This window comes from Furipterus horrens, unplaced genomic scaffold, assembly GCF_987537825.1.
Source record: "Furipterus horrens unplaced genomic scaffold, mFurHor1.1.pri manual_scaffold_2, whole genome shotgun sequence".
NCBI lineage: Eukaryota > Metazoa > Chordata > Mammalia > Chiroptera > Furipteridae > Furipterus > Furipterus horrens.
Genome location: NW_028327172.1, coordinates 65,352,751 through 65,365,929, shown reverse-complemented (window position 1 = coordinate 65,365,929; position 13,179 = coordinate 65,352,751). Strand labels below are relative to the sequence as shown.

The 13,179-nt window shown below is 38.0% G+C and overlaps 1 protein-coding gene across 1 annotated transcript in view; it reads left to right on the top strand.

Annotated features, from left to right (window-relative positions):
- The window catches only part of ARHGAP42 (Rho GTPase activating protein 42), a 256,525-nt gene that overhangs the window by 195,432 nt on the left and 47,914 nt on the right, over positions 1 to 13,179 (top strand). The window contains exon 6 of the mRNA XM_090265826.1: positions 4,180 to 4,290. Within this exon, the coding sequence (XP_090121952.1) occupies positions 4,180 to 4,290 (111 nt within the window). The remainder of the gene's footprint in view (positions 1 to 4,179; positions 4,291 to 13,179) is intronic.

Genomic DNA, 13,179 nt, shown 5'->3' with positions numbered 1-13,179 from the left:
CTCTCTTTTGGATTGAGATGGCTTATTGTAGGTGGGGAATAATTTAGGTTTCTGCAGAACCATCTGGTTTTCTTCTGTAATTAACTTTTTTTTTTTAGGTGTACTTTATTGACTATGCTATTAAAGTTGTCCCAATTTCCCTCCATCTTCTCCTCTCTGCCTGGTACCCTCCTTCCCTCCAGCAGTCCCTCCTTAGTTCATATACATGGGTCATGCATATAAGTTCTTTGGCCTCTCCATTTCCTTTACTGTTCTTAGCATCTCACTGTTTATTTTGTACCTGTCAATTATGTTTCTTGATCCCTGTACCATTTCCCTCTTCCCTCTCTCCCTTCCCCCTCCCAGCTGATAACCCTCCAAATGATCTCCATATCTATGATTCTATTCCTGTTCTGGTTGTTAGTTTGTTTTTGATTTTTAGATTCTCCTTGTTTTTTTGAATTCTTGTTTCTTCATTTTGTTCTGGTTGAATGTTTATTTCTTCTTTATATTCCGATTGTTGATTTGAATCCCAGCTTCCTTCCCATCACTGTTGGTTTCCTGTATATTTTTCTTTATTTCACTTTGTATAACCTTCACTTCTTCCTTTATTTTGTGGCCACACTCAATCATTTGTCTGAGCATCCTTACCAGTGTTTTGAACTCTGCATCTGAAAGGTTGTTCATCTCCTTTTCGCTTAGTTCTTTTTCTGGAGTTTTGATTTGGGCCATACTTCCTTGTCTTAACTTGACAGCCTTCAGATGTTTGCCTCTGTGTATTATGTAGACCTATTGCACCTGTTACATTGTAAGGAGTGGGGCCTTCGGTATTCGTCAGTGCAGGTATCGAGTTCATCCGCTTTGTGGCACTGTATGTGGGGGAGGGGTCTGAAAGAGGACAATGCCACTCACTCAATAGTCGCTCCTTTTCTAGTCACTTCACCCACTTCATTATGGGACTGGTACCCCTGTATCTGTTGCTGTCGTGATGGTTCCCAGAGTGGGTGGGTTTGCGGGCTGTGGGGGCCCTCTAAATGGACCCTCCTGTGAGATGGGGAATTTCTTCTGCCACCCCAACCCCCACTGCTTTTCAGAGCTAGAGGCTATGAGGCTTTATTTTTCTGGTACTAGAACTGTGAACTGCTTGGTCTAGCCCAGGGCTGGGATCGTTCCCCAGGTGTCCCTTCCAGCTTTTATAATGTGGGACCACTCATTCCACTGGCTGGCCACAGTTGCTCCCTTGCCACCGCCATGCCGCTGCCACACTGTGTCCTCTCCACCCTTTCTACCCATCTAGATGGACATTTCCCCTTTAAATCTTCGGTTGCTAGGCTTTTGTATAGTTTGACTTTCTGACATTTCTGGTTGTTTTCTTTGTTTTGAGGTAGTTGTAATCCTTATTGGTTGTGTGAGGAGGTGAAGTATGTCCACCCATGCTTCTGTCTTGTCAGGAAGCTTAACTTGGCTTCTTACTAGAATACAGTCCCCTTTGTCATGTAAATAGCAGTTTATACCTGTTGTTCTGGCATAATATTACTGGTGCACTGTTTCAGTTTGAAAAGTTTGGACAGTAAATTATATGGTTATTTTACTTACCCAGTACAAAATACAGAGCAACAGTTGCTAGTGGGTATATAAGCAACTGTCTGCTACACACTATATGAGCTTAAAGTACTAACAGGCTTCATCTCAAGTAAAGAATATCTTTCAAAAAAATCTTATACTGAAAATAAATTAAGCTCTTGTATTTTTTTTAAGCACTGTACATTCTAGAGAACCTTTCAAAGCAGATTTGGTTTAGCAGATTCATTTAGACTAGGGGTGATAGGAAATATGTATTGCTGGCAAATGGCGAGAATCATCATTTCTCACTTATCCTTCTTTGTGCCCCCACAACCCTACAGATGGGGTTGTGCATGGCCAACAAGTTTCTGAGGAAATGACTTAATACCCCCAGACTTGGTGATTCGCTAGAACCCTTGGCTGTGATTTGTTACAGTGAACAGATATAAAGAAAAGTCAGTCAAAGATGCACAGGGCAAAGTCTGGGGGAAACCAGGCATAAGCTTCCGAGAGTCCTTTCCCAGTGGAGACACACAGGACACGCTTAAGCCCCCCAGTAATAAGCTGTGAAATGCTGTCCATTAGAAACTCATTATAGACTGAGTGCTCATGGTTTTTACTGGGAGTGGTCACAGTCACCTTCTGCTTGTCATATACCCACATTCCAGACTCTCAGAAGAAAAGCAGGTGTTCAAAACAAACCATATTGTCTGCACAAATCATTTTGGCATAGCAAACTACACTTATCAGAGTGGTGGGAACTCTCTCAGAACCAACATTCCCAGATGCAAGCCAGAGCCAACCTTTTAAGCGGGCTTTTCACTGGATAGCATTCATGCCTGCTGTGCTCTTTTCTGCACGGCTTTATTGACCAGAACTAATCATGTGTATTATAAAGGTGGCTCAACATTCTAGTTTGTTGCCATGTGCTAGTCAACACAGTCAGTGGCATTATCTTTTACAGTAAAGAAAACCTTCAAAAATAACTTGTGGAGTAGAATGCTATCTCGGAGAGTTTACACCCAGTGGTGTCCTGGAGCTCTGTCTTGCAGAGCCAATTTTCTCATCTCTCTCTAAGTCCCTCATTCACTGATGTGGGGTTGTGGTTTGGAACTGGCTGTTTTGGGAGCATTTACACCTCCGAAACCAGCAAACACTGCAAATCCGGCTTTACTCCCTCGAGAGCCCGAGAACCTGTGGTTAAACATTTATTAGCATACCACTAACCATACCTTCTCACCATTCTGTCTGTTAAGAGTGTGCTCTTCTAAGCAGTGGTGAAAATAAACAACAAATGATTTATGTAGAATATGATTGTCTTTTTGTTGATATGTGTATCTTTTCTTGTTTAGAAATTATCTTAAGGAGCTGAGAAGTTCTGGTTCACATTTCCTACCTGATTTATATGTTCTTTTTCTATATTAGTTTAGAAACTTGGAATTCTCAACTTAAAAAAACTTCCGACTGAGTTGCTTATAGTATTGGGTTATTTTTAATTATATGAATAAATGATTAGTAAGTATATATAATTATTTTTAAAGGTGTTTCATATAAAGTTTTAAGGTGCTATGATGTCCAAGCCAACAAACCTAATTTCATCTTTTTTAAAAGCTTGTTTGTGAAATTATTGTTGTAAAATGACTCTAAAGAAATATTTTATTTCCAAATTGTGTTGGCAGATACTTAGTATTCTGGAGAGTCCACTTTTTTTATCAGCTTTTAGTAATCTCAGCTGGCAGTGAGGAGTGTGTAACTGGGCAAGGAAAGTAAAATCATGCCTCTGTTAAATAAAAGTCAGTTTAAAAGAGGGCTTGTGAAGACAGTAGTGAGGATAGAAGAGGGGAGAGATGACATCAAGAGGAAAATGCAGTTATCTCAGTAACCCTTGTGTCATACTTGATCACTAGAACCTCACTGCAGTCGTGAAGAATAAATATTCATGGCATCGATGGAGCATGAATTGTTAGGTTAGAACCATTGAAATATTCTGTCTCTGCTACCAGTAGTAGTATCTTTCTAAGAGGTTACCTAATGACGTGGCTTAATATTGTCAGGTAATTCTTCTTCAGTTAAAATCCAAATTTGCCATTCATTGTTCAAGATCTTTTATAGTGTGATGCTAATCTTAGTTTTCCTTCCTTCCCTCCACTTATTTATTCCATTCACAAACTGTCAGGCTCTTTCATGCCTCTTTACTTTTTTTTATGGGAGTGACCCCCCCCCTTTTTTTTTTCTTTCACTAGTCAGTGACAGTTGTTCATCTTAAAATTCAACTCAGACCACCACCAATTTCTCCCGGAACTTGTTTCTTTTTCTATGATCCCATAGATTTTCAACACATTTATATATATCTTCTGTAATAATTTATTTTAAATGAGCTGAATATTGTATGCTGACTCTGTGTTTTGTTTTCTTTTGTTTTTCTCTTTCCTCCCATCCCATATACTATAAGCTTTTATAGGCAAGGGCTGTGTTTTCCTAGTCTCTTTATTCGTGGGACATAGTAATAATTGCTATATTAAAACTTTTGTCAGGACTTAATTTTTTATAAAGATTCAGGGTAGAACAGGATTTGAGTCCCATTCTAACATAGAAACATACTGCCTATATCATGATTTGCCTTTTTGTGCTCTTTAGGCAGATTCACAAATTGATCGAGAACATCAAAACTTCTATGAAGCATCACTAGAATATGTCTTTAAAATTCAAGAAGTTCAAGAGAAAAAGAAGTTTGAATTTGTTGAACCGGTAAGTTTTAATTTCCCTATGAAATAGTAAGACCAGTATATCCTGTGGGGGGAAAAGAAATTGCTGTGTTTTTCTGTTGAAACTTACAATTTTTAAAAATAAAAAGAGAGGGGGACTTCAGGACAAGATGGAGACATAGACAGACACATTGTGTCTCCCTCCACAACTAAGAAGGAATACAATTACCTCAAAAGTAGAAACAACCAGAAGTTCCAGAAAATCATACTGCATAGAAGTCCAGCAAACAAAGATATAAAGAAGAAATGCTCATCCAGACAGGTAGGAGGGGCAGAGCTGGGGCAGAGAGAACGCGGTGTGGTGGCAGCAGCAGCGATGGCAGCGGTAGGCCAGCAGAAAGCACAGTCACATGTTTTAAAAAGTCAGGAGGGACACCTGGGGAGCATTCCCAGCTTCTCACGGTCCCAGCACTAGGGAAAATCAAACCTCATTGCCTCTGACTATGCAGACCAGTGGGGGCTGGCGTGGAAGCAGAAACTGCCGGTCTCAGCAGAGTCCACTTGTTGAAAGGGCCCCCATGGTCCTAGAACATCTGCAGATGTACCCACTCTGGGAACAATGGCCAGGGCAGCAGCTAGAGGGGTGCTAGTCTGGTGCAGAAGTGGGAGAGGTGCTTGGAAAAGGGGTGAGTGCTGGGCAGGCGGCATTATTCCCTCTCAGACCCCTCCCCCACAAAAGTGCCACAAAGTGGTGAAACAAGTTGCCCTGTACTGATGAATCTCTAAGGCTCCGCCCCTTACAACATAACAGGAGCAACAACTCTACCTGGGACGTGGAGGCAAACAAACACAGGAGCCTGTCAGAATGAGGAGACAGAGAAGTATGGCCCAAAAGGGGAAACGGATCAAGGTTCCAGTGGGAGAACTAAGTGACGAGGAGATAGACAACCTAACAGATGAGGAGATAGACAACCTAACAGACACAGAATTCAAAACACTGGTGATAAAGCTGCTCACAGGCTTGACAGATATGCTTGAGTATGGCAAACGCGTAAGAGAAGAAGTGAAGGCTATGCTAAGTGAAATGAAGGAAAATCCACACAAAACCAATGGTGAAGGGAAGGAAAGCATGGTTCAAATCAATGATTTGGAACATAAGTAAGAAAAAAGCAGTTAACCAGTGCAGAATGAGGAAGCAAGAATTGAAAAAAATGAGGAAAACTTCCCAAATTTTGTGAAGTAGATGGACATACAGGTCTGGGAGGCAGAGAGGGTCCTGGGTGAGCTGGACCCAGAGGGGACCACACCAGGACACATCATGACTGAGGTGCCAAAGGTGAAAGATAAAGACAGAGTCCTGGGGGCAGCAAGAGAGAGGCAGCGAGTTGCCTGCAGGGCGGTGCCTATAGGACTATCAGCTGATTTCTCAGAGGACACATTGCAGGCAGGAAGGAACTGGCAAGCAGTATTCAATGTGATGAAAAGCAATGTACAACCAAGATTACTCTATCCAGCAAAGCTATCATTTAGAATGGAAGGACGGATGAAGTGCTTCCCAGACAAGTTGAAGCTAAAGGAGTTCATCATCACCAAGCTGTTATCATATGAAATGTTAAAGGGACTTACTTAAGAAAAAGAAGATCAAAACTATGAACACTAAAATGACAACAAACTCACAACTATCCACAACTGAATCTAAAAAATAAAAACAAAATCCAACTAAACAAACTAGAATAGGAACAGAATCATAAGTATGGGGATCATTTGGAGGATTATCAGCTGGGAGGGGGGAGGGGGAGAAATGGGGAAATGGTATAGGGACTAAGAAGCATAATCACTTGGTACAAAATAGACAGGGGGAATTTAACAATAATATAGGAAAGGGTGAAGCCAAAGAACTTATATGCACGGTGCATGAACATGAACTAAGGGGGGTGGGATTGCTAGAGGGAAGGGGGCTACTGGGCAGAGGGGAGCAAAGGGGGAAAAATTGGAACTACTGTAACAACATAATTAATAAAATATACTTTAAAAAATAGAGGAGGGAGGAGTCGGTGAGGGGCAAATAGATGGAGCACAGGACATGTTTAGGTCAGTAAAACTATTGCATATGACACTGTAATGGTGGATAAATGTTATTATACATTCATGAGGACCCATAGAATGTACATCACAAAGAGTGAATCCTAATGTGAACTATGGACTTTAATTAATAATGATGTATCAGTATTGGATTATCACCTTTAACAAATGTACCTCACTAATGCAAGATGTTAATAACAGGGAAAACTGTGTTGGGTAGGGGCCAAGGGGGTAGGTATATGTAGGAACCCTAATTTCTGCACAATTTTTTTAAGCTGTTCTAAAAATTGTCGATTGATTTGAAAATATAAAAACAAAAGAATGTATACTATGTATACCTACGCAAACACACCTCACTACTAAAGTGACCTATTTACCAAAGCTTTAGGTGAAGGGAGAAAAGAATTTCTCCTTTGTTCCACCCCACTTCCTTGCAAGGCTGGGACCTGACTTTCCAATGAACTAATTTATTTTCCTAAGTCAGCCTAAAAGGTAATGGATGCCCTAATGTAAACCGCATTACAGAAAAGAACAGGTGCCTGGTCTTTATAAGCTTACCTCATTTTCTTACCATTTTCTTCCCAAGTAATACCCGAGTATGTTACCAATGTTGGCTCAGAAAGCATATTCATGAGGCATCATCTATGATGGATAAATGGAAGTTCTGTAGTCAAGGTAATCTTCCATTAGTATATATAATGCCCAGTTCCCATGAGATGAGAGGACGATGATAATAAAATATAAGTAATCAAATATATAATTTAATCCATATTTCCTTCCTATAGATATTTATAAGATATTTATAAGAAGAAAATACCCCCTTCCTATTTTAGTGGAAGTGATGGGGAAAAGGGAAGGACAGTGCATTTTAAAATATATTTGACAAAATTTATTTCTCAATGGAAACTCTTCAGTGATTCCCTAAAGAGGATGGGAAACAGACCGAGTGGAGGCTGGGCAGAGTTTTCAGTCCCTGCCTGGTTTGCAAAACCTCTTCTTCTCTCCTTTTCCTGCAGCTGGAGCCACTTGACTTTCTCCTTTAAACTGTGCACCTGGCAAGTTTATATGACCAGCCAGTACTTCAGTTAGAGGGATTTAAGGAACTGGAAGGCACACGCAGGCTCAGGGAATCAACTTTTACCTTTTATTTGGGATCATAGCCTTTAACTTCAAGTTCTGTTTGCCAAACAGCTAAGTCCTTAAAGCCCTTAGAATAAATTGCTAACCTATATTTAGTAGATGCTTTGAGGAACTGATTAAACTTTTCTTTTTCTTTAAAATTTTTAAAAATTGTTTTTCTATTAAAGTCGTCCCATTTCTCCCCCTTTGCCCTCCCCTTCTCCACCCACCTCCTGCTCTCTCCCATAGTCAACCCCCATTTAGTTGTCCATGTCCATGGGTCATTTATACTTGTTCTTGATTAGACTTTTCCCCTTCTTTCCCCCCTTTTTCTCTTTCCCCCTCCCCTCTGGTCACTGTCAGTCTGTTCCTTGTTTACATGCCTCTGGTCTATTTTGCTTGTTTGTTTTGTTCATTAGTCTCCTGTATTAGGTGAGATCATATGGTATTTGTCTTTCACTACCTGGCTTATTCCAGTAAGCATAATAGTTCCATCCATGCTGTAGCAAATGATAGGAGTAGTACTTGTATCTTCCCAGACGAAGGATTATTAGGCTGACCAGCTATCCACAAACCCCAGGTGAGCTTCAGAAGGCCTCCTGTAAAACGTTTAATCAGTTCCTTCTTTCCTTTTGCTGCATAGTAGGAACTGATTAAACATTTTATAGGCAGCCTTCTGAAGCTCACCTGGGGCTTGTGGTCAGCCTAATAATCTCTAGTCTGGGAAGATACCAGTACTACTTAGTCCATGAGAAGGGGAGTAGTAATTCTAAGTTCTGTCTCCAAATTCTACCAGGGTTTTTGAAACCTCTCTCCTTGCTGGCAAACTTCCTCCAGAGAGCCTACCTCTTGGAATTTCTGAATTTTAGCTCTTCTTGACGTTAAACGACACTGGACTGTCAGAGTATCCCCATTATCTTGATAGCTTTCCTTCATACTTTTCCCTTTCCTGTTCCTGTTCCCTTCAGATACTGAGTTCATTTGCTTCTTTGTTCGTCCTCACACCTGGAGTGATTCTTTTACACCTGTAATAATTCTTTTACACTTGGAATACCTCTCCTGCTTCTGAGGGGCATGCAGGTAGCCCATTTTCCCATCTAAACCTGTTTTCATGACCGGTCCTGTCTGGGAACCGTTAACTAGACCATTCTGTCATGAAACATGAGGTACATAAGGAGAAGACTGTAAAATTGTTTCCTCACAGGTGACAGAAGGAATGGTAAGAATTTAGGAATTCATGTGGCAAAGTGGAAGCTGTCCTACTGAAATGTGTTTTCAAATTTCATCTCTATTGTATCCCAAACTGAGATGGTCTGAAAAGTCTTCTGTAATGCATGCCTTTCTTGTGACACCACAATCAGAATTGATGTTTAAATTTGTCTTTCTTCCAAAATATTTTCCTGGCTGCTATATTTTTTCCTATTAGACTGTCTGGCCAAACCAAATAGTGCAGTTAGTTTAGTCTCGTTTTTTATTTCTAGCCGCAAAGTCCCTTCCGTGGGGTTTTACTTAATTTCCATTTCAATAATGAGAAGAATAGAAGTCAGAGCAATGAAACATGGGCATTTGCTCTTTAAGTTATGCATTTAAAAATTAATTTGAAGGAAAAAAGTTTTTAAAATTTTGAAAACAAAGCTCTCAGGAGCTATAAACATAAAAGCACATGAGGATACTTTAATATCTTGACAGTTTTTATTCTGCAGAAATCCCAATTCCTATTTCATAGAACTCTAGCAGTCTATTCTAGTTTAGCCCAGATTTATTTAACAAAATACCCCAGAGATGTGACTTATAGAGATTGTAAGATATCAAGTAGATAATATGAGTATAAATAGTCCTTGTGATTCACATTAAATAACATTCTTTATGATAAATATTTGATTTGATTTTGCATTGTTTCAATTAATATCAAGATTCTGCTACTTGTGATAACTCTTTTACAGAATATTTAAGTGGTATTAGAAATAAATATTCCTACAGTGTCATTATTTCAAGGAAAAGCATGGGGAAAAAGTTAAACATGGGGAAAAGGGGTATATTTGCATATTTTAAAGACTAGAGTAAATCAGCTCTTTAAACTCAATTCCCATCAACTATATAATTTTAATGGCAATCATTTTTCCAGTTATCACATTTTATATAAAAAGTGACTGTGGTTATCTGGTGGTCTCTAGACCTATACTGTTCAGTGTGGTAGCATTTGAAATGAGGCTGATCTGGGCTTAGAGGCACTGTAAGTGGGAAATACTATTAGAATGCAAAGTTTAGTACAAAAAGAAGTGATCTCACTAGTACCTCTTTTGTATTGATCACATGCTAAAATAATAGTATTTTGGATATCTTGTATTGAATAAAATACCAAAATTAATTTCTTTTTTTTTTTTAATGTGGCCACTAGAAAATTTAAAATTACACATTTGTGGTACACATTATGTTTCTGTTGAACAGCGCTAGACCTCCTATGCCCAGACTTGCCAAAAAGGTGTATGAATTCAGGTTTATAATGGGGGGAAAGATCAGAGAGGAAGAAACATCATCTCCTGACATCTGTATGGTACCATCCTGCTACTTCTCAAAGTTGCCTGGCATTTATGAGAATTTTGAGGAATTACAGGAGAAAGTTTGAGAAGTTACCTAACCATGAGTTGCTTGCATAAGAAAGTTGAGCCCTAGAATATCAGAAATATATTATTGTGCATGAAGTTTCATGGCTTAGAAACTGAAAGAATGTTTTGATGACTGAACTCACTTATGGTTATTCACCTGTACTTTGTGAATATTTTCCTTCTGTCCTTTGAGCATACTTAGCTGGTACTGATGTTTTGTGTGCAGCTACTATGTACTGTGTGTTTTCTTCATGTTATCTCACATAAACTCACAACACTTTATTAATGGGTAGTTGTTATCCTTTCAGATAAAGAAGTTAAGTCACAGAAATACAGTTGTCTGAGGTCATAAATGTAAAGAGGTGGAAAGCCAGGAACTTAGAACCCTTTAAAACTGAAGTCACTATTTAGTATCATTTATTGCCTTATTGGCTGCTTGAATACAAAAACTAGTCCTTTGTAATATTTGCTCTGACCAAATAAAATGGATGACCCCAGAAAATTGTACTGTAAAGCTATTTTAATTTTTTAAAATTAGAAAACGAAGAGGTTGACCTTTGCTTTGAGAAAGGTTATTGAATCAGTGCACATATCTGTCCACTCATTCATTTGTTCTCCCCTCCTTTTGACATCCTCTTTTTAAAGCTGTCTCTCCAGGCCGCAGCTGACCAACCACTTTCCTTGTAGAGACAGAGAAGTATCTTGGCTAGTGGGAGTGAGATGGAATCTGTCTCCAATCCTATAGCTGTGCAGTTTGGCACATTTTTTCAAACTCTGTGTGCCTCATTCTTTTTTTTTTTTTTTTTAATTTGTAAATTGGGGCTAAAAATTGTATGTAATTTTCAGGAGTGTGGTGAGGCTCAAGCAGTGCAGGTAACAGCAAGTGCCTGCTGCATTGTTAGTATCAGCAAGGTATTAGCTGTGTGAGCTCTCTCCCATGTGGACCATTGTCACTAGATATGTTGAATACATTTATTAGTGTGGCCTCAAAGCCAGACTTAGCTTTTCAAAAACACAATTTTAATTTCTAATGTATTTTAAAATGTACATATAAATTCTGTAAGAGCATTTTCATATGAGAGTATTCTTTATAGACTTTATTTTAAGTCTTTTTGTATTATGTTTAAAATTAATGTAAAAACAAAATAAACCATTATATAGGAACTGAAACATACTGCTTTTGATACTCTTCCCTTAGTCTGCAAAATTTAATTTTAAATATTTTGCTTAAGAAAATTTTACTTAATTTGCTTAGTATGCTTTAGCTCTTCAGTGTATTTATATCATGAAGTATATTATAAAACACTTTCTGGGCTCTTTAAAAATAATTAAATAATATTGAAACTGAATAACAGCTACTTGTTAAGTTAAAAAAAATTATCAGATAGTATTTAAACCTTTTGTGTTCTTTTTCAATATGATTGGTTAGCTTTACAGTAGTCCCTCTCTATATCGCGGTTCACTTATCGTGGCCTCACTGTATTGCGGGGTTTTAAAAAATATATTTAATTATTTATCCTGGTTTTTTTGCTATATCGTGGGATTTTGCGGTACTGTATACGTATGTTGTTACAGTTACATAGGTTTAAGAGTGTAGAATATGTTTAAGAACATAAGTAGTGTTTATAAAAGTGTGGAAAAGGTTAATAAGGGACTGGGAACGGTTTATAAGTGTGTGGGAGGGTTTATAAAGTCTTAAAATATATATAAATACTAACATAAATGAAAGGTTCCTATTTCATGCATTTTCACCTATCGCGGTGGAGGGGAATGTCTAGAACGTAATACCTGCGATAAGTGAAGGAATACTGTACTATAGAAAATTTAAGTTAAATCAAAGTGAGCAAATAAGACAATGTCATTTTTTTTTAGTGTTTAGTAAGACGAAAGTTTAAATTTCTATCCTGAAAACCGTAAGTGCAATCATTCTATAAAAATGAAACAAGAAATCTCTCTCTAGGTCATATACCTTAAAATAATAACTGTATTGGCATTTAATTCTAGGTATTGTTATTTAAAAACCTAAAATTTTTAGTAATAGTTAGATAGTTAATAAAATTCTAGAGAAGTAAGAAAAATACATTCTGTTTGTTTGGCTGACTTGTCCCCTTGAACTTCATTTTAGAAATCAGTCATGGAACAGCTTGGTTTAAATGTAGCTTCTGCTGGATGTTAATTATCTTGCTGGCTACATTACTGTCTTCATTCCTATTGAGCTAAAAAGATAAGCTGACTTTATTATTGTTCATTGTTTCTGTTCCTTTACCACAGAAGTTTATGTCCGGCCACTTAACTTGAATTTCATCCCTTTGAATGCTTAGAAATACTCCTTCAGGAACTCCAATGATTCTTCATTGCTGAAGCAATACTATATAACCACAACTTCAAAAAGTTTTAACTTTTTAAATTAATTGAATCAATGTACATATCTGTCTTTTCATTCATTTGTTCTTTCATTCATCATCCTGATTTTAAAAGTTGTCAGCCCAGGCCATGGTTGACCATCCTCTTTCTATCCTTGGCTCTCTTTTCTCTTCAGATTTCTCATTTATTTGGTTAGGTTTTGATACCCACTCATTTTCACTCAGTAAACTCCTCTGAACATCTAGGTGTATTATACTTAAAGTACTTCATAGTAATTTTGAGGCTCTCTTCTAAAGATATTTATCTCTTAAGTTTCCTCCAAGTAAGAAACAGCAAAGACTACAGGGAAAACTCATAGACCTGACACTTGTTAGAATAGATGCTTTGCCTTTGCCCTACTTTCCCAGTTTTCTTACGAGTTCAGTGACCAAATGTAAAGGCCTACATAAGATTTGATTTCTTTTAGTGCATTCTGCTGTTCTGTGTATGGGAAGTGTGTCTTTTTATTTTATTTAGAACAGTATTATTGGGATGTCATTTACATATCCTACAATTCAACCATTTTTAGTTAATTTTTATCCATGGTGTTGAAGTAGGGGGTCCAATTTCATTCTCTTGCATTTGGCTATCAAGTGGCTCAAGAATCATTGGTTGAAAAGACTATTCCTAAGCCATTTTATTGTCTTGGTACCCTTGTTGAAAATAAGTTGACCCTACATATGTGGGTTTGTCCTAGACTCTTTCAGTTCTCTTTCATTGTT